Source organism: Eumetopias jubatus, unplaced genomic scaffold (genome assembly GCF_037043125.1).
Source record: "Eumetopias jubatus isolate StellerSeaLion01/CBP00866 unplaced genomic scaffold, mEumJub1_p1.0 scaffold_6, whole genome shotgun sequence".
Classification (NCBI taxonomy): domain Eukaryota; kingdom Metazoa; phylum Chordata; class Mammalia; order Carnivora; family Otariidae; genus Eumetopias; species Eumetopias jubatus.
In genome coordinates, this window is record NW_028274812.1 from 148,510,665 (window position 1) to 148,529,701 (window position 19,037).

Here is a 19,037-nt window from a genome sequence, read left to right on the forward strand (position 1 = left end):
ATAGGATGACGCCCATTTGCTCCAAACTAATTTCCTCCAATCCTCAAATCCAATAAAATTATGATCAATGCCAATGTAATTTCAGTTAAAAGAGCACCAGGATTGTTTAAAAAAGAACCTGACAAATTGATTCTAAATTTATAGGGGAGCATAAACGTCTACAGATAAGTAAGACACATTTGAAAAGGAAGCCAAGGCGGGGAGAGCAGTCCGATTAGACATGACGTTGCATTACAAGGTCCTGGCAATAAAAAGCAGCACCTCCCGGTTCCAGGGACAATGGAATCGAAAGCTCAGAAAACAGTGTCTGCATTCATGGGAAATGGGTGTTGTAGACGTGCTACCAGCCAGTATGACCAAGATGGATTACCTAAGCAGATAGGGTCAGAAGAATGGGCTTATTATGTGAGGAAAAATAAAGCTGGTTGTCTTCTTCATTCCACATAAACTAAAGGTATTAGTGTGAACAGTAATATCCTAGAACTAGTGGCAATATGTTTAAACACACACACACAATCTTGTGGTGGTGAAAAAGGATCTTAAAAATATAAACCACAAAGTGAAAACTTTATCAAATTTGTCATCAAAATTCAGGATTTTTTAAAGATTTTATTTATTTATTTGACAGAGAGAAAATACAAGCTGGGGGAGCAGCAGAGGGAGAGGGAGAAGCAGGCTCCCCGCTGAGCAGGGAGCCCGATGCAGGGATCCATCCCAGGACCCTGGGACCATGACCTGAGCCGAAGGCAGATGCTTAACCGACTGAGCCACCCAGGAGCCCCCAAAATTCTGGATTTCTATCTAATGAATAACACCACTATCAAAGTAAATAAGTGAGTGATATTTTCAAGCCCAAAATGAGCAAGAGATTAGTAGCTAGAGTAAGAAAGAAATTCCTGGAAATCAATGAAAGAAAGATGGGAACATGAAAGATGGGGAAAAGATGGAGAAAATTCGAGAAGAGATGCACCATCTGATGGGTGGGAAAGGACAAATTTTTAGAAAAATGAGGTGTCGCTTGGGCGCCTGCGTGGCTCAGTCGGGTGAGCAGCCAACTCTTGATTTCGGCTCAGGTCGTGAGATCGAGCCCAGTGTCGGGCTCCGTGCTCAGTGGGGACACTCCCTCCCTCGCCCTCTGCCTCTGCCCGCCGCACTCACTTGCTCTCTCTCCCTTTCTCAAATAAATAAATAAATCTTTAAAAAATGAGATAACACATTACAGTCATCAGATTTGCAGAAATGAGCAAGTCTGATAGCACCCAGTGTTGGTATGGGGGTCGGAAAGCAGGAATCTCTGTGCCCCTCTGGTGGAAGTATATGTGAATACAGCCATCTTGGGGAGAAACCTGGTGGCACTGAAGGAAAGTGAGTGTGCAAATGCCAGTCACCCCCTCCTGGGGGTGAACCTTACCTTCATAAGGGGAGAGTATGAGGCTGCTTGTCGTCAATCTTGCTCACTGTCATAGGCAGAAGGAGGTAACCCACATGTTCTGTGCCAAAAGAAAGTACAATGAAACGTGGCTGACGTGTTCTATAGAATAGTATTCAGCCATTAGAAGCCATAAACTAGATGCATGGACAGCAACACGACTAGATCTTAAAGCTGTGGTACTAGGTCAAAAAAAGGAAGCAACAGAGCTAGTCCTGTACTGGGTATATATTCAGAGATCCGTCTGTATCCAAGGTAATGTGAAAACACTAGAGTAGTGCCCGTGGGGTGAGGAGAATGGGAGAGAGTATAAAGAACACGAGAAGACCTGCCTGGACTCCTGATGACTGCGCACCGGGAACCATGCAGTATGACTGAGACAACTCTCTGCCCTGAAGTCACAGGAAAAGGGAGGAATGGAAAGGAGTGGGAAAATAAAGGGCACAAGGAAAGCCAGCAAACCTGCCCACAGACAGGAAAACTGCCCTGTGCGCAGAGCAGAGCGAGTAGACTGGAAACAGTGCTGGGGCTCACAGCTATAATCATGGTTCTTGGGCTTTGGACAGATTCCTCCTACAGACCCCAGCTGGGTCCTCACAACCACCCATCCGGTTCTCTGGGGCACCTCAAATGCATGACAGCCCCTTACAGAAGCCAGCAGCCTGGCAGTTATGGGGGAGGGGGGGCAATGTCTTTTGCCTCCTGCCCCGAAGCAGACAGAGCTCAGCGGTCTCACATTCCCGGAGACAGGCAATGGTTACAGAAACATTGAGCCCAAGGCGGATTGGGCTGAGGCTCCCCTGCAGGAGATAAGCGGTGGTTTACATCACAAACACTGTAACACAAATATTTTCAGACCACCCAGTGCGGCCACCAGAAGGATTCTTTCCCTCCAGGCAGCACCCAGTCCTCTTATTTGAGTCTTGGAGACTCCTAAACCTTCTCCTCAAGCTTTTAAATTCCATTTTCTTTCTTATGCAGTGCAGTTTAATTTTGTCCCAGAGCCTCCATCTGTGCCTATCCACACCCCTAAATTACCTGGGCCACTCACCCTAAATTTAATCACATTTGGAAATACAGTGTAAGTGGCTCATTTGTTTTTTCAATTTCATACTCGGCCAAAAAAAAAAAAAAAAAAAGCCCTGCTCGTCCAAAACAGTAGATCAGTGCATAGGAAGTGAAACAAAGCCCCATCATCCAAATAATAATAATGGTAATAGTAAATATCTGAGAGGTTAGTTAAACCTGAACAGTGGGGTCTGGTTCCACTGCCATCAGGAGAGGATTGTGTCGTGGTCCCCGAGACTCCATGGACTTTCCGCGCGAATGAGACACATGACATGCAGAAGTCTGGCTAGTTCCTACACTTTATTAGACATCCTCTACAAGAAAGAAACATGGCCTAAACGTCAGAAAGGCAGGGGGCCTGGGTCCACCCGGGTCTCAGGAAGAGGCCCTGCGCCTGAAGCGTCCCCAAGCACGTGTCACAACTGAAACGGTCAGCTGTTAGTGCAAGCCCGACAAAGTTCTGCTTTCCCCCACAATGATTATTTCTGAAGCTCTAGCAGTCTTTATTGGAATGGCGTTTTGTTCGTTTCTCAAAAGCGCGCGGGCTCCCCAGCATTGCCTGGGTGCCGTTGTAGCCCCTGGGTCTCCTGTGGCCAGCTCGGCCGCTCTCCGCTGCAGCGCCCCTTGGACGCCCCGCTCCGCCGCTCAGCCCGGCAGGAACCCGTTTCGCAGACCGCGAAGCAGGGGAGTCTGCGGGGACGCAGGCGGCGAAGGCGGGGTCCCGCTCCGCGGCAGGGCGGAGCCGGGCAGGTGCGCACCCGGAGCGGCAGGTGCAAAAGCGGCAGGTCCGAGCGCCGGGCCCGCCTCCTCGCTGCCCGCCTCCCCGCGGGCTCCCGGCTGCACCTGCCGGTGGTGGCGCCCGGAGGGACAGCCGGGGGAGCCCCGCGCCGCCGGGACACCCTTGGAACGCAGGGGGCTGTGCGGCGGGATCTGCTTGTCCCGGGGGAACGTCGCCAGCTTCCTGTCCTCGGAGAGGGCCAGGCTCCGGCTGGCGGTCTGAGCGTCCAGCGTGACGGCCCCTGCGGGAGGAGAGCGGGGCCTGGGGGGATGCGCCCTAGAGCGCACGCCATGCGTGGGGCACTGCGCGGCCTGCCAACGCCTGGCTTCCCCTCGGTTTCCGGACAGAGAACGGCGGACTTCCGCCGGCTCGCAAGTGCTCCTGCGCTGGGGGGGTTCGCTTCTCAGAGCGCGGCCGGAGACCAGCGGCATCCGCTTGGCCAGGGAGCCGGCGAGAACTGCAGAATCCTGGGCCCCGTCCCAGACCTACTGAATCACAGTCTGCCTTTTAACAAGACCCCCTGGTTGTTTCTTCTGCACGTTAAGTTTGAGACGCAAAATGAGGTGATATTTGTGGAAATAGTTTCTAAACTAAGCACCATCTTCGAAGTAAATGCTATTTTTTTTTAAATTATACAATATTTGTGTAAGTCGACAGAGTCTGGCACAATGCTGGGCAGAACACACACACACCCAACCAAGACCTTCGTAAGTATTTTTGAGGAAATAATATCCATACACGGAACAAACACTAACAGCACTAAGCTCTTGACATGTATGCATTCCTTTATCTCGTGGCTGCTCATGGGGTCAGGACTAGTGTGTGTTCCATTTTAAGGTGAACAAACCGGAACCAGGAGGTACACTGGCTTGCCCATGGCTCATAACCAGCAAGAGCGAGAACAGAGGACCCAGGGATCAAGCTCCAGACTTCATATATGTAATTGCTCTGTTTGCTGGCTTGGATTGAGTGGAGGGAGGAGAGAATGGATCCCCAAACCCCCAGCTGTTTACCTGAGTCTGTTTCCAGATGGTGTGCCAGGTTTTCTGAGGGAAACAGAAACAGAAAGAGATGTGACTTGTTATTTCCCACAGGCATTCCCAAGGGCAGTGCTGGGAACCATGTGAGCACAGGGGTGGGGGACGGCCTTCTGCTCTACGCCTTCTGCTGGGGTCTACTGAGACAGAAGCAGTCCTCACCTGCCTGGACGCTCAGCCCAGTGCAGGCCCCTGGGGAGAGAAGATGCTCTCGGGATGGTCCCGCTGGGCAGAATGGTACCACCAAGGGAAGGCTTAAGGGAAGGAAGACACCGTGAACCAGGCTTGGCGGGTAGGGGAAGACGGTGATGCGTGGAAGACACTGCTGTTCCGCCATCAGGGGATGAGGAAACCTGCTGCCCCTCCCCTTTACCTGAGAAGGTCCTCAGCATCACTGGGAGGGGGAGTATTTTCCTGTGGAGATCTCGGATCTTCTCGACAAGGTCTGGAGAAATGGTCTCTGGACTCACAAAAGTCTTTGTTTCATACCTACAGACAACCAGTCCCTTAAGAATTAGAGGTCGGTCCTTTAAGAGAATGTTTGGGGTCTGTGGAGGCTGCACGGGGCAGAGGTCATTACCCTGTTTGCCTCTAGAGGACAGTACAGTGTCACTTAAAAAAAAAAAAAAAAACGACCTTAAACTCCTTTCTAATTTGGGTGCTGTTCATTACTAGGGGAAAGGGGGTTGGGGCGGGGAGGGGATGAGAGAAAACACGAATCAGCTCCGTCCCTGCCTGTCCCCCAAGGCGTGACCGCGAGCAGGCTCAGGGTCCTCGTAGGCGTGACCGCGAGCAGGCTCAGGGTCCTCGTCACACAGAAGACCTGCACAGCCCTTTAGCTCCACACCTCTAACACTCTTGGCAAGTTTGGGAGACACCTCCTGAGTCCGGGACCCCGGGTCCAGGTCCTTATGGCTGCATGACAAGGGTTCCTTACGGGGCGAGCGCGGAGAAGGCGCAGGTGCTCCCAGCAGGGGACAGACGGGACCAGCGGCTGCCCTTTGTGGTGGGGTCTGTGACCCGGAAGGACACGCAGCAGCTGAGTGGGGGACATGAGTGAAAGGACAGGCTGGTCTTCCCCCACTCCGCTCCGTGCCTACCACAGTTTAGAGACGGTATCTCCCCTCGGAGTTACAGTTTACATGCTGTTCAATACGGACTCGAGCACCAATAACTTCGGGAATTAAACAGATGTTCCTGCATCAGCCTAAAAACATGATTATGGCTTATAACTTCACCTCCAGGGGAAAACTGTATCCCTGGTACCAAACAACCAGTTTAAAAATGGACTCGTAGGGGCGCCTGGGTGGCTCAGTCGTTGGGCGTCTGCCTCCGGCTCGGGTCATGATCCCGGGGTCCTGGGATCGAGCCCCGCATCGGGCTCCCTGCTCCGCGGGAAGCCTGCTTCTCCCTCTCCCACTCCCCCTGCTTGTGCTCTCTCTCGCGCTGTGTGTCAAATAAATTAATAAAATCTTTTTAAAAAATTTAAAAAATGGACTCTTAGAGCACAAACTTTTATGTGAAGGCTGTGTGTGTGTGTGTCAAAGTGAATTTGCATTTCTGTGGGGGGCAGGGTAGGGAGTGACCCCCCCTCAGTCTCTGTGTCCAGCGGAACAGAGGTGAGAAGAACAAAGTGTACACGCCAGGCAGAAAGGAGGCCCTACCTGCTCTGGTTGCCTCTGACATCCTACAAAAGAAAAAGAACATGCACTCAGTGTCCACAAGTCCTTCCCACCAAGACTCTGCACAGCCTGTCCCCTTAGCATCTGGCCTCAAAGCTCTCTCTTCCAGAGAGTTGTATCCGCTCTGTTACATCATGCCTCCTGACCCACGTGGGACTCTACTCAGGTCATTTGAGCTGGCTTCTTGGTCTTAGCCTTCTCTCAGAACTGTGTTCTACCTCCAGGGCTTGAGGGATGCTGGAGAACAGGGTCCAGGCTTGACTTACCCGCCGGACCTGATGTGAAACGGGAAGATATAATGGTAATCACACGGATCTGTGTGTGCCAGGGACCGTGCTACACGTTCTGTATGGATTGTTTCTCATACTCCTTGCACGAGCTCTGTGAGGGAGGTGCTGTTATTATCCCCCACGTTTAGGGGGCTCACAAGGCTCACCACGGTCACACGGCTGGAAGAGCCTGCCCTCAAACCCAAGGCCCTCTGACTCCAAAGTCCTTGACACGACCACGGTGGGTGGCAGTCATCCAGCCTTCCTGGGTCTGGCACGTCTGTAAGCTCTCCAGGCCAAAGGAACCCAAGGACTGGCAGTCCCTCCCAGCAGAAACAAGGTTCACTTGCCCTTCCTGCCTGTGTCCAGCAGCCCCGGCCCTCTGCTGGCATCCCCGCCTGTGCAGCCCCTCTCCTAGCCCACAGGGTGGTGGGGACGGCCTCACTTGTAGCAGGGCCCTGGCTGGCTGCTGACTCTGCTCCTTCAGCTCCTGGGCCTGGGCCCCAAGCCTGGCGACCTCCTCAGATGACCTGAAGGTGTATTCGTCTCTCTCCATGTGGATCTGCGTCTCCAGCTCCCTCAGCCTGGCCTGCAGCAGACGCTGCTGGTCCATCAGCTCCTGCTGCAACCTCTCAAACACTGTGTCCACCTGCTGTTTCTTGCTTTCAATGTGGGTCTGCAAGGGGTGGAAAGATAGACAGGGCCAGGAAAAAGATCAAGAGGCCGGCCTGCAGGAGGATCATCTGGGTCTTCCTGATTCAGAGACTAGCTCCCTCAGTACTACGTTAGAAGCGGGTGGGTCTCAGAATAGACTCAGCAGCAGTGAGGGCTATATGCTTTTGTCTTACCTGGGGATTCTAACAACATTGCCCCATACGCCCTCAGAGCCGTGTTGAACTTTTCAAGCATCCTTCCCCATTTACAACACCGTCCTAACCCCACCATGCCTTCCCTAGAGTCAGGAGGAGCAGGTGGTAGTCGTCCATCGGAGAGCCACTGAAGGAAACAGGCCGTGGTTCGAGTCAGTGCAGAGGGTGCGGCATCGCTCTCGGGCCCTGACGTCGCCTTCTGCGCAGCATGCTTGGGAGGGAGCAGAGGGGTGCTGCGGATCTCTTCCTGCCCCCAGCTCTGCCGCCTTGCTCAGGGCACCAGAAGTTCTCAGACTGCGGCTTTCCTCCGGGATGACTGAGGAGCTCACCAACACACCGCTCTCCCACAGTGGGCAGGCCAGCTTCAATCAGGACTGGAGGCAGACACGGGTACCAGCTTCTGCCCCACCCTTCCTGTCTGAGGGCAGTGCTTTCGGGCACACAGACTGGGATGGGAAGGGTGGCTCCGGGTCAAGACACCCAGCTTCTAGGGACGCCTGGTGGCTCACTCGCTGAAGCATCTGACTCGATTTCAGCTCAGGTCAGGATCTCAGGATCGTGAGCTCCAGCCCCGTGTCGGGCTCTGAGCTCAGCGGGGAGTCTGCTTGTCTCTCTCCCTCTGCTCTTCCTTGCTCGCTCTCTCTCTCTCTCAAATAAATAAATGTTAAGAGAGAGAAAGATCCAGGTTGTAGCCATGTCCTCATGAACATGGGCTTTGCTCTCTGTGGACCGTCGCGCTCCTGGACCAGTTCTCGGCTCTGTAGAATGGCCGGTAAGATGGGTCTTGGGCTAGATGTCAGAACCATCTCCAGCTGCGAAGCTCTGGGATTCCATAGCCTTGACCCCAAATGCCCTCACACAGATGCAGGGAAGTGAATGAGAACAGTACAAAAGTACCAGACAGCAAGCTTCCCCAGAATCTGCTCAGAAAACCCCCAAGAGAGCAGGTGGCAGAAGCACTTTACCAGAAGCGCTTGGAGCTTCCTGTCTTCCCGCCTCCGTGTGTCCTCCATCTCTTTCTTCTCCAAGCTCAGAGCTTCCGACTGGTTCCGGAGATGATCCTGTGCGGAGAAGAATGGGCAGGAAGAGGTGGCTGAGTCTACAGGTCTTGTCTGCTGAGTCCCAGGCGCACGGCTGATGGTGAGAGAGTCAAAGGTGAACAGCGCCCGTCTGTGTCCCTGCAGAGATTACCTCGAGGTCGCCTCCAGCCTGGTCACTCATGGCTGAAGTACAGACAGACAAAGGCGGGGTCAGTGTGCCAGTGTGCTGTCAGAGACAGCAGGCATTTACAGTGGGGTGGCGAGGACCACATGCCCCGACTGTACACTTAGAAATTGCTGAAGTGGTTTAAAAAGAAAGAGTTCGGGGAGAGGAAAGACGTCTGGGAGGAAGAGTCAGAAGCAGGAAAACGCAGAGACGTCCAGGAGACAGCAGGTGCACACGGGCCAGTCCGCCGGACACGCGGTGCCTGGGGGGGGCAGCTGGGGCTGAGGTGGACAGGCGGGGTCCACGTCCTCAACACAGGGCATTGGTGCCGTGCTGATGAGGATGGGCTTTCCCAGCGCTGGGGACCCCAGGAGGGTTTGGCACCGGGGTGCACCATGGTCTGCTGTGTGTTTTGGTGGATTGGAGGGTGCTTCAGAGGGTGAGAATGGAGACAGGGAGTGCATTCGAGGCTGTGCAAGGTCTGGCTGAGGACGGCGACAGCCTGCATTTGGAGGTGGTTGTGGGGACAAGGCCGAGTTCAAGATTCAAGAGGTACTTCTAAGGAAATCACTTCTAGAGCTGGACACTGGATGGCCAGAGCGATCTGAGGGCAGCCCGGGGTGGGGGGCGGGGGGGCGGCACAGGTGGGCCACGTCGGGCCTCCCCTTCTCACAAGGAAGAGTGGCACCTGCAGGCTGCCCTTGCTGGCCCCTCGCGTCCCTCTGAGCCCAGCAGTCTGGGCCTCGGTAGGTCCCACAACCAGTGTGCGTCCTGGGAGACCAAGTTCACCCTGCCCATGGTGGGAGAAGACCCTCCCATGCACTCATGCCTGCTGCTGTGTCTCCTCCTTGTGTCTCTACCCCACAGTTCTGTCCCGTAGGGCCCCCTGAGGCGGGAGTCCCGCTAAGCCTGGGAATGGCCTCAGGTCCCCAGGGAACCGCGGTCCTTCATCCAGATCCCTATCGGTTCCCTTCACTATGGATGACGGGACACTGTCCCAGCCCACACAGGCCCAAGGAAAAGCCATCCATCTTACCCGGTAGGGCTGAACCGCTGCGTCGAGGACACCCACGGGGTGGGTGCAGTGGGAGGGACCCTCCCGACAGACCATACAGAGGAACTCAGCATCGACCTTGCAGAAGAAGTAAATCTTCTCAGCGTGCTGCTCACAGCGTGTCTCCTCCAGAGGGTCCAGGAGCACAGGGGCCACGAGAGTCTCCGTGGGCTCCTTCTCCTGGCAGATTGCACAGAGCAGCCCCTGGCCGGAAGGCTGGGCCCCCATCTGGGAGAGCAGGAGGACGTGCAGCCCCACAGAAGGTGTGTCCACAGGCGCTGGTCACTGCATCCTTCTGGGGTCCCCTGTAGTCCAGACAGGTGGTCTCCTCATGGGAAGGCGTGGAGGACACCCCGGTGCCATCCCCAGCCTGTCCACGGAAGCCTCTGCCTCAGGCCACACAAATCCCCGATCCCTGAAATTAGTCACTTCTGCGTGAGTCATGGAGGGAAGACAATAGGAGGCTGAGAGCAGAAAGCAGGAGGGTTCAGCCTGGGAAGCCACCGGGCGCCACCTGGTCACCACCCATCAGCTGAGTGGGTTCAAACTCCAGGGCACCTCGAATGACCCAGCATTCCCAGCAGGGGCCTGGTCAGCCCGCTCTCCACTCCTTCTGTCTCCTTCCGTCCCTGGGGTGGGGAGCCCAGCGTGTATGAGCTCACAGGGATATGGGTTTCCTGGAACCGCACCCTTGGCCACTGTGGGGTGGAGACACAAAGAGGAGACACAGCTTCCTGCCATTGGAACAGGTGGGAGCCGTCAGCTTCTGGCTCTGAGGTGTGCTCTCAGCATCAAAGTCCAGACTGCGGTGGGAGGCGCGGTCGGGGCCCCTCCTCTGCTTCCTTAGCTCCTCACCTCATCCACCCAGGCTGGCCTCCTAAACTCTACTGCTGCTAGGCCTGAACCCAGTGCCCCCAAACACGGTGACACTGGGTCACAGAGTCCTTCGATTTTAGTTTTTAGAGAAAGCAAGAAACTAATACAAATGATTTATGTCCCTAAGATTTAGAAAACTCAGCGAAGCGATAACAGACTTAATAAGCACATTTATGCGGGCTCAGTATTTTCCTATTACTGCACCCAATCAGATAACAGCCCTCTGGGACAGGCATGATCACCTCCATTTTACAGAAAGACACGTGAAGTGACTTCCCCTCGGTCACGGAGCTGGAGAGCTGCGAGGCGGGGTCAGTCCGAGTCTCCTGGCTTCAGCCGTGGTCCCCCCGCGGCCCTCCCCCCACAAGACGGTCCACACCTTGGTTCTTCATCTGCGCCCTGCATCTGTGCGTAAAACCCAAGGAAACTCCCACTCTGACGCTAGCGATCCGCCCTGCACTGTTTCCCTTGCTCTGAACCTGAGCTGGTGTGTGTACCCCGTTTCCTTCCCGCCCGCCCTGGCCCTCCCGGGGGTGCAGCCCCTCCCCCACCCTGCACGGGAGCCCCCAGCCCCACGGCGCCGCCGAGCACAGGAATGCAGCCGGTCCCAGCGGAGATTGCGCGGCCGTCCAAACTACACATCAGTTAGAAGGAACGCAAAATATCTCATTACTAATTCTTAGACTGATTACACTGGAAATGATCATATTTGGGGCTAAATAAAATAAATAAATATTAAAATTAACTTCACTTTTTCAAATGTGGTACGCGGAAACTAGCTGCACAGGTGGCTCACGTGGTGTTTGTGTGAGGGCAGGGCTCTGGGACACTCAGATCTGAGTGCACATTGCGCCCCCACCTTCCCACGCACACGCGGGGCTGGCCGCCTGAACAGCGAACTCACCGCCGGGAGGCTCCGCTCCAGAGCGGCCAGGGGGGCTCGGGGCGCGCCGCGGACGGACGCAGGCCTGGGGTGTGAGTCATTAACAGGTGCGGGCTGCTGCGGGTTTCCTTCCTGCTCCCGCACAGGGCTTATTCCAACCTCGGTGGAAGCCGGTGCCCCGCCGGTGTAGTGCTCCGCGAGCATAGCCACCTTATCTGCGCCCTCGCGCTCCCTGCGCAGGCTGATACCCGTATCTCCCTGGAGACAGCTGGTCCTACTGCGGGGGGCTGGTGTGGCGTCTCTGCTCCCCGACCAGGTCCCCCTCCCACCCCAGAGCAAGGACTATTTCTGTCGGCTGTGGACGGCCAAGATACCACTTCACCTTTACCGTGAGCGTGTGTGGATGCACGGGAGCGACGCAGGGCCCCCAGCTGTGGGCAGCAGCCCCGACACTAACTGAGGCCCTGTCTGGAAGGCCGTGGCCCCTCCTCCCTCCCTCTCCTGGAGCGTGTGTGTCCGCTCCTTTTGGAGGAGGACGGGAGGACCTGGGCATGCAGGTGGGCGCCCTGCCCTTGGGCGAGCATGTCTGCGTGTGCGTGTGCGTTCGTGCGCTCGTCCACGACCGTGAGGCCGTTGGCGTGTATTTAAGGCGGGCCGCGTCTGGCTGTGCGGGGTGAGTGTGTGTCCTTGCTGTTCTCCCAGATCCTCCCCGCTCAGCCACGCACAGACGGTAACCTTGAGGAGCCAACAGGCACAGCCACGCCATGGCCTCAGCCGCCTCTGTGACCAGCCTGGCGGACGAGGTCAACTGCCCCATCTGCCAGGGCACCCTGAGGGAGCCGGTCACCATCGACTGTGGCCACAACTTCTGCCGGGGCTGTCTCACCCGCTACTGCGAAATCCCAGGCCCAGACCCCGAGGAAGCCCTCACCTGCCCCCTCTGCAAGGAGCCTTTCCGCCCTGGAAGCTTCCGGCCCAACTGGCAGCTGGCCAGCGTGGTGGAGAACATCGAGCGCCTCAAGCTGGTGTCCACCCCGGGCTCAGACGAGGAGGACATCTGCCAGGAGCACGGGGAAAAGATCTACTTCTTCTGTGAGGACGATGAGACGCAGCTGTGTGTGGTGTGCCGGGAGGCCTGGGGCCACCGGGCACACACCGTGCGCTTCCTGGAGGACGCAGCAGGGCCCTACAGGGTAGGACAGGGGACGCAGGGTCTCCCTCTCCCGTCACCCCTCAGACAGGGCCGGGTGTGCGTGCTGAAGCATGTTCTGTGTTGTTTACTTATGGCCGACACAGACCAGGGCTTCCACAAGGACACGCAGGATGGCTGAGTGACCACAGTGGGTCAGGCAGGCGCTTCTGAGGATGTCCGCGTTTGGGGGACAACTGTGCAAATAGTGTGTGATGTGCACGAACGTGTGCATGGTTCCCGTGCATGTGGCGTTTGGGGGGAGGTCTGCAGGCTTGTATTTTTAAATAAACTAGTGTTTATATGCAGGGCCAGTAAACATGTGGTGTGCAGTCTTATCCACCAATAACTGCCTGCTCGTTTTAGTCATTTACACCATATGCTCTAGTAAAAGTGGGCCTCTGTCTGTGCCGATTAGTTCCCTAGCGTTTGACGGTGAGAGCGTTAATTATATTTCTGAATGTCCCTATGTGGACATTTGTGTGTGAATACCTGTTCCTAACTCTATTCTAGAGCAAGCAGTTTTTAAAACAGTGTCGACTCTTTATATTATCCAAGTTTCTTCTCCCATCTGGAATCATACACAGAAAATGGATTCTGTTCACAAGAAAGGATTGTGTGTATATGTTCCCTTTGAGATATGCGAGCAAGTTGGAACACTTTCAAAGAAGGGCATATCAGGCTGGGGACAGATCCCAGATCTAACTTACCAAAGAAAAACAAACCAGGGTTTTTAAGCTGAAGGCTGCCAGGCTCAGATGGGGAAACCGAGTCGCGGACTGTGCCGGCACAGGGAGAGGGGACAGCTCTGGTCAGAGTTCCTGGAGAGCAAAGCTAGAAAGAAAAGGCCTGGAGAGGGCCAGCTGCCAAGGACAGTCCGGGTGCAGGTGTTGGCGGCAAGGGGAGGGCTCACTCCCTCCCTCGGGCGCGTCCGTCCTGGAGGCAGCGGGCCGACCCCTCTTCACGAGTCATTGCTTCCATGTAACATAACTTCATGCTCTTTCTCTCCAGGAGCAAATACAGAAGTGTCTTGAGTGTCTAAGAAAAGAGAGAGAGGAGATTCAAAGAATCCAGTCAAGAGAAAACGAGAGGATGCAAGTCCTCCTGGTAGGTCTCTGTGCCCTCCCGGGACCGGCCTGCCCGGGGATCCAGCGCCCCCTGAAGCCAAGGCAGGGTAGCCAGCGTAGGCGGTGGGAAGTCGCTCTGGTCCCAGCACTGACCAACTAGCACGTCTCTGTTTTTGTGTGAGGTGGGGAGTAGAAGTCGGCAGGCCCTCCCACACTTGCTGAAACGCTGTAAGGACTGAAGGCGATTGGGCCCACGAGGCAGCCTCGTGCTGTGCGGACAGTGCAGGGACCTGGGGCCGGGGCTCCGATTTTCCACCGAGCGTGGAGGACGTGGATGTGGGCCAGAGGGAGCCAGGGGTGGACAAGTAAGGAAACAGAGGGATCACCCCCCGGCCTCCCCCCTACCGCCCCTTCAGGGTCAGGTGGCCACCAAGAGACAGAAAGTGATCTTCGAGTTCGCACATCTGAGCCAGTTCCTGGAGGAACAGCAGAGCGTCCTCCTGGCCCAGCTAGAGAAGCTGGATGCGGACATCCTGAAGCAACAGGATGACTTTGACGTCCTGGTCAGCGAGGAGATCAGCCGGTTCAGCAGCCTGATCTCCGAACTGGAGGAGAAGAACGGGAGGCCGGCCCGGGGGCTCCTGACGGTGAGACCTGCCCCCCCACAGGCCAGCCTCTGACTCCTGGCATCTCACTGTCCGAGCCACCTGCCCTTCATCCCGTGTCCCTGCATCCCGTGTGCAAGACAGGTCCTGAACTCCTCTCCCTGCTCCCCGGACAGTTCCCCGGTCACTCTGCTCCCTGGCCTCTCACTGTCCGGCCCAATCCATCTAATCGGGGGGGCTCCTTCCCTTACCTACCTGTCAGGGGCTCTGTGAGGATCCAACTGGAAAATGCAGTGGAAACTAGCAGTCTGGAAAGCATCACGTGCTCTGCAAACATGTCACGTGCTGTTTCTGAGGCAGACTATGTTGTGTCGCCACCCTCAGGAAGTTCTTCCTGGTCTGTGGCACCTGAGGGAAGATATCGGGGTCCCAACAAGGCATCAGAAGGGCAGCATGATTGGGGGCCACACTCCTGGTTTATGGGACTGAGAGCAGGGGCCTTGGCCTCCAGCTGCAGGCAGGTCCCTCCACTGTGTGGATGCATGAGATAAAGGAGTGGCCTCTGTGACCCCAGACACCTCATCAATCCCAAAACTCTGTGCCTACAGGATCTTGGGCCCTTTTTCCTATGTGGGAATGTGGTATTTGTCTTTGCTGAATTCCTCTCCCCTCTCTCTCCTAGGACATCAGAAGTACTCTGATAAGGTAAGCTGCCATTCCGTCATCCTCCGAGGGCGCGCACACAAACTACTTCGCGCATCTGGCTATTGCACGCCGGCAGGGCACACCTTCAAGCATGCGCATGCATTTGCACGGGCAGTTGCCCAAGCCTGGGCAGTGGGGTGCGTCCCTGAGGAAGTGTGTCTGCCTGTGTCCGTCTCCGTGCCCAGTTCGCAGGCAGCCAGCTGGGTCTGGAGAATTCCCAAACCCCACTATTTCTGTGCCCCTAGATGTGAAACCAGAAAGTGCCGGAAACCAGAGGCTGTGTCCCCTGAGCTGGGCCAGAGGATTCGGGACTTCCCCCAGCAGGCCATCCCTCTGCAGAGGAAGATGAAGATGTTTCTGGGTAAGAGGACCCCAGGGCTCCCCGCGGGCGGGAGTCCATGAAGCCCAGGCCTAGGAACGCCCCCCATGCTCCACTGCCAGAGGCTTGAGTGGCCTTTGGCTGGTACCCTTCTGGTGCCTTCCTTGGCTATCCTTACTTGCACATCTTTATAAAATCTGCCTATCGGGATAACATGACACTGAACAGAGATAGTAAAGATGAAGATTTCTGAAAAAAAAAATTAACTGTCTTGAAAAGTATTTACACAAATAAATCTGATCCGCTGACCTTGAACAATATAAAAAGTAATGATTAACAAAACCTGCCATTCTCAATAATTTAAAAAATCTACAGAGGCCCTTGTAATACATAAGTTTCTGATGATGAACACCGTTAATTAATAACCAGAGATAGCCTTTCTCCGCACTGTGGGGCGGCTGACTCTCTCTCGCATCCCCCCATCCGGCGGGCGCTCCAGGCCCCTGGGGGGGACTCTTCCGGCTTTCCTGGAACCGGCGGTGCTGGTGGGAAAGGGCGTGATAATGGGGAATGAGTCAGGCGCGCCGCTCTCCGCCAGCACCCTTCGGACGCCCGCAATGATGCCGCCCCGTGGCCCGCCCCATAGCAGCGTCGCCCCGGGCGAGCCCACACTCAAACTCGGGGCTGGCCGTGACGGACATTGTCCTCTAATCAAACCTAACCTTCGACTATTCCCAAAATTGTTTCCAAGGACAGTAAGAAATAAATTAAGCCCCTTATCCATTCATGCGGTGGATGGGATCTCATCCTGGTTTGTATCCTCTTTACAGAGAAACTCTGCTTCGAGTTGGACTATGAGCCAGGTAGGCAGCCTGGGACGCGAGGGAGTGGGGGGGCCGCGTTGCGTAGGGTTCCCGCCCACGCACGCCCACGCGCGCGCGCACACACATCCCCCCGGCTCGGAGCGCATGTTCTCATCTGCTCGTCACAGGCCGGGAGAAAGGTCAGACCAGAGCAGGACGAGGGCTATCAGGAGGGGCTTCCTGGGCGAGGGGACTTTGGTCTGGGTTTAGGAGCCCATTGTTGGAGTCCCTGGAAACCGCCCCCGTCAGGTGGAGCTTCACAGTTAGGGTAGCTGGAGGGAAGGCGGCCGGTGGCAGGACGCCACCCAGGGCGTCTGTCAGCCAGAGACCCGGGGAGTCGCGTTGTTGGAAGGGACTCTCTGACCCGTCGCCACATCGGAATTTACGAGTGTCTCAGCTTAACGGATATGAAAAGCCACACTGGGCAGGGTGCCTGGGCGCTCTTCGTGCTAAGAAGTGGTCCTCTGACTCTGGTGGTCTTAAAATGACTGAGGCAGCAGGAATAACCCGCGGACGAGCCGGAGAGCTTGCGGGAGCCGGTGGTGAACGCGCCCTGGCGTTCGGGTGGAGCCGAGGCGTCTCCGCCCTCTTGAGATCTCAGACGCGGGAGGGGGGCGGGTGTCGGCGGCAGCGGGCGCGGCCTTGGGAGACCACCCATTTGCCGGGACAGAGCTGCTTTCCGAGGACCGCGCTGAGCCGATGATGGCGGGCGTGCGGGAGCCCGCGTCCTGTGGGCAGGCGGTAACACGCGCCAGTCACCAGCTCAAAGCCCAGACTCTGCTCGGGGTGGTCTGGGGTGAAGTCGGAGCGTGGGGATTTCTACCACCGTCCCGGGTGACGCCCACGCAGCCGGTCCACCAGACTCTCGCGCACACACACGCGACGTGGAGAAGGACACTAGCGGGTGGAGGCAGGGCTTTTAGGGCCTCCTGCAGGTGATAGATGTCTGCTGACGCCTCTGTCCCCCGCAGCTGACATCTGTCTGGACCCCCAGACCTCCCACCCCAAGCTCCTCTTGTCTGAGGACCAGCGGCGCGCCCAGTTCTCCTACAAGTGGCAGAACTCGCCAGACAACCCCCAGCGTTTTGACCGGGCCACCTGTGTCCTGGCCCACGGCGGCTTCACAGAGGGGAGACACACGTGGCTGGTGAAGGTGGACCTGGCCCACGGCGGCAGCTGCACGGTGGGCGTGGTGAGCGAGGACGTGGCGCGGAAGGGGGAGCTGCGCCTGCGGCCGGAGGAGGGCGTGTGGGCCCTGAGGCTGGCCTGGGGCTTCGTGTCGGCGCTGGGCTCCTTCCCCACGCGGCTGGCGCTGGGGGAGCAGCCGCGGCAGGTGCGCGTGTCCCTGGACTATGAGGTGGGCTGGGTGACCTTCGTCAACGCTGTCAGCCAGGAGCCCATCTACACCTTCACGGCCTCCTTCACCCAGAAGGTCTTTCCCTTCTTTGGGCTCTGGGGCCGAGGGTCTAGCTTCTCCGTGAGTTCCTGAGTCACCCTCCCGTCAGACGAACTTGACCCTCCAGGCTCACCTGGCGTTGGGCAGAAGCGCGGCAGACTAAGGACTTGCAAGGACAAAGTGGGTGACCATTTCCCTGACCCCCAGGGGCCAGGGGCTCCGGGGACGTGGCCCAGCGGTCCTAGCAGACACAGGAGACCCAGGTCTGGAGCCAGAAGACCGGGCTCCAGACCAGCCTGTGGCCGACCGTTGTGTGATCTTGGGCACCTGTCTTCATTACATCTTCTTCCAGAAAAATGAGGGTTCATATACATGAACCTTCAAGAAACATTTCCTGGGTGCTACCTGTGAACCAGGCAGGATGGTCACCACTGGTGGTGTGAAAATGAAAGGAAAGTCTGTTTGATATCTGGAGGAACTCAGGGACCAGACAGAGGCAGGGAGAGGACATGGCAGCGGGGGCGGCAGGTGCTGGGCGGGCTGCCCTGTGTGTGGGGAGCTCAGGGCAAGGGGCCCAGCAGCAGGGAGGGCTTCCTGGGGAGGACAGCTGTAGGAGACTGGAGAGCTGAGTCAGGGGAGGAGGGCTGGCAGACACCCGACCCGGCTGGCTGACCCTGCAGCCCTTGGACGCTGGGCCATGAGACCCTGACACCAGCTGCGGCCTCCCTCCCCCGGGAGCACGTCCGGCTGAGAGACGGGAGGCCTGGCCATCACAGGGTAACCCACAGCCCGCACTCTCCCCTGCGGAGAACCCCGTTCCTGCTGCGGTGAGCTCACCGTCTGAGCTCGAGCGCGGGAGGGTGGGAAGGGATGAGGCTCAGAGAGCTCCACTGCAGGGGCAGAGACGGCAGGGCTGCCGAGTCCCCTCGGGGCGTGCTGGGTGACCTGCAGCAGCATTGACGAGGCTCTGGGGCTGCAGGGATGAGCCTGGAATTCGGAGAATGACGTCAGCTGCCCCAGGGTGGAATGTGAGATCCTATGCCCAGTAGAAGTATGGTCTCCACACCTTTTGTTTCCTGGTTGCTGTCTTTCACTCTGTTTAAAGGTACCACTCACTGACAACCTCTTTAATACGATGTGTTTGCTCTGCTTGGACACAAACTGAAGTGTTCGGTCACCTCCCCACCGGGGCCCAGGAGGCCTGTGCAGGCTGAGGCCCTGGGCGCGGGGGTCTGCCTCTCCTCCTCCGGCCAGCAGGTGGAGGAGACGTGGGCCCAGGGGCAGGGGCTGCACAGGGGCTGACTGCTTCCTCTGGGCATGTTCTCATTGTCTATAAAATACAGTCACAGAAAATGTTGTATATTCCCAACAATAGGCACATTTGAGTTTCTGTATGATGATAATACACATCCAAAGCCCCAAACCTGGGGTTCCACCAAGACGTGGATTGTGCTTTTCTGTGTATTTTTATTGGCGTTAGCAGGGCCTGTTAAATGACAATTGGCCTACAGGGTCTCCACCTGTGGGAGGACCGGGCGTGCTTTATGTCCCCTAACCTTGGTCACTGCAGGAGGTGCTTCCTGCTGGTACCTTCCGGTGAAGCGTGGGTGTCTGCACAGCTGAGATCGCGCAGCCAGGATTGGAAGCCCGTCTGACTAAGGGGCCTGAACCACTGCGGGGCACACCTCGTTCAGAAACAGGTACGCAGGGTCCCGGTGAACAAGCTAACGGCGGCCACACCC

The 19,037-nt window shown here is 56.7% G+C and overlaps 2 protein-coding genes across 3 annotated transcripts; one reads left to right on the plus strand and one right to left on the minus strand.

Moving 5' to 3' along the window:
- Positions 1-3,142: 3,142 nt before the first annotated feature.
- TRIM15 (tripartite motif containing 15) lies at positions 3,143-11,355 on the minus strand. The gene is given in 9 exon segments (XM_028091741.2): positions 3,143-3,516; positions 4,289-4,321; positions 4,686-4,801; positions 5,977-5,999; positions 6,709-6,939; positions 8,098-8,193; positions 9,375-9,638; positions 9,640-9,762; positions 11,173-11,355. Coding segments are annotated over 9 exon segments (1,443 nt in total).
- Positions 11,356-11,539: 184 nt separating this feature from the next.
- On the plus strand, positions 11,540-18,696 carry TRIM10 (tripartite motif containing 10). 2 transcript variants are annotated; one of them, XM_028091721.2, is made up of 8 exons: positions 11,540-11,708; positions 11,854-12,344; positions 13,352-13,447; positions 13,824-14,054; positions 14,695-14,717; positions 14,963-15,078; positions 15,867-15,899; positions 16,871-18,696. In XM_028091721.2, the coding sequence occupies exons 2-8, from the start codon at positions 11,916-11,918 to the stop codon at positions 17,386-17,388; spliced, it is 1,446 nt and encodes a 481-aa protein (XP_027947522.2). In that variant the 5' UTR covers positions 11,540-11,708; positions 11,854-11,915; the 3' UTR covers positions 17,389-18,696. The 2 variants fall into 2 exon arrangements, with proteins under 2 accessions (XP_027947522.2, XP_027947521.2); XM_028091720.2 differs by having other exon boundaries at positions 11,540-12,344.
- The last annotated feature ends 341 nt before the right edge of the window (positions 18,697-19,037 follow it).

Bases quoted from the DNA above. Each gene is read 5' to 3' on its own strand.
- TRIM10 (XM_028091720.2), top strand. From the start codon at position 11,916: ATGGCCTCAGCCGCCTCTGTGACCAGCCTGGCGGACGAGGTCAACTGC. The intron at 14,055-14,694 runs GTGAGACCTGCC...TCTCTCTCCTAG, and splicing joins CGGCCCGGGGGCTCCTGACG to GACATCAGAAGTACTCTGAT. The intron at 14,718-14,962 runs GTAAGCTGCCAT...CTGTGCCCCTAG, and splicing joins ATCAGAAGTACTCTGATAAG to ATGTGAAACCAGAAAGTGCC.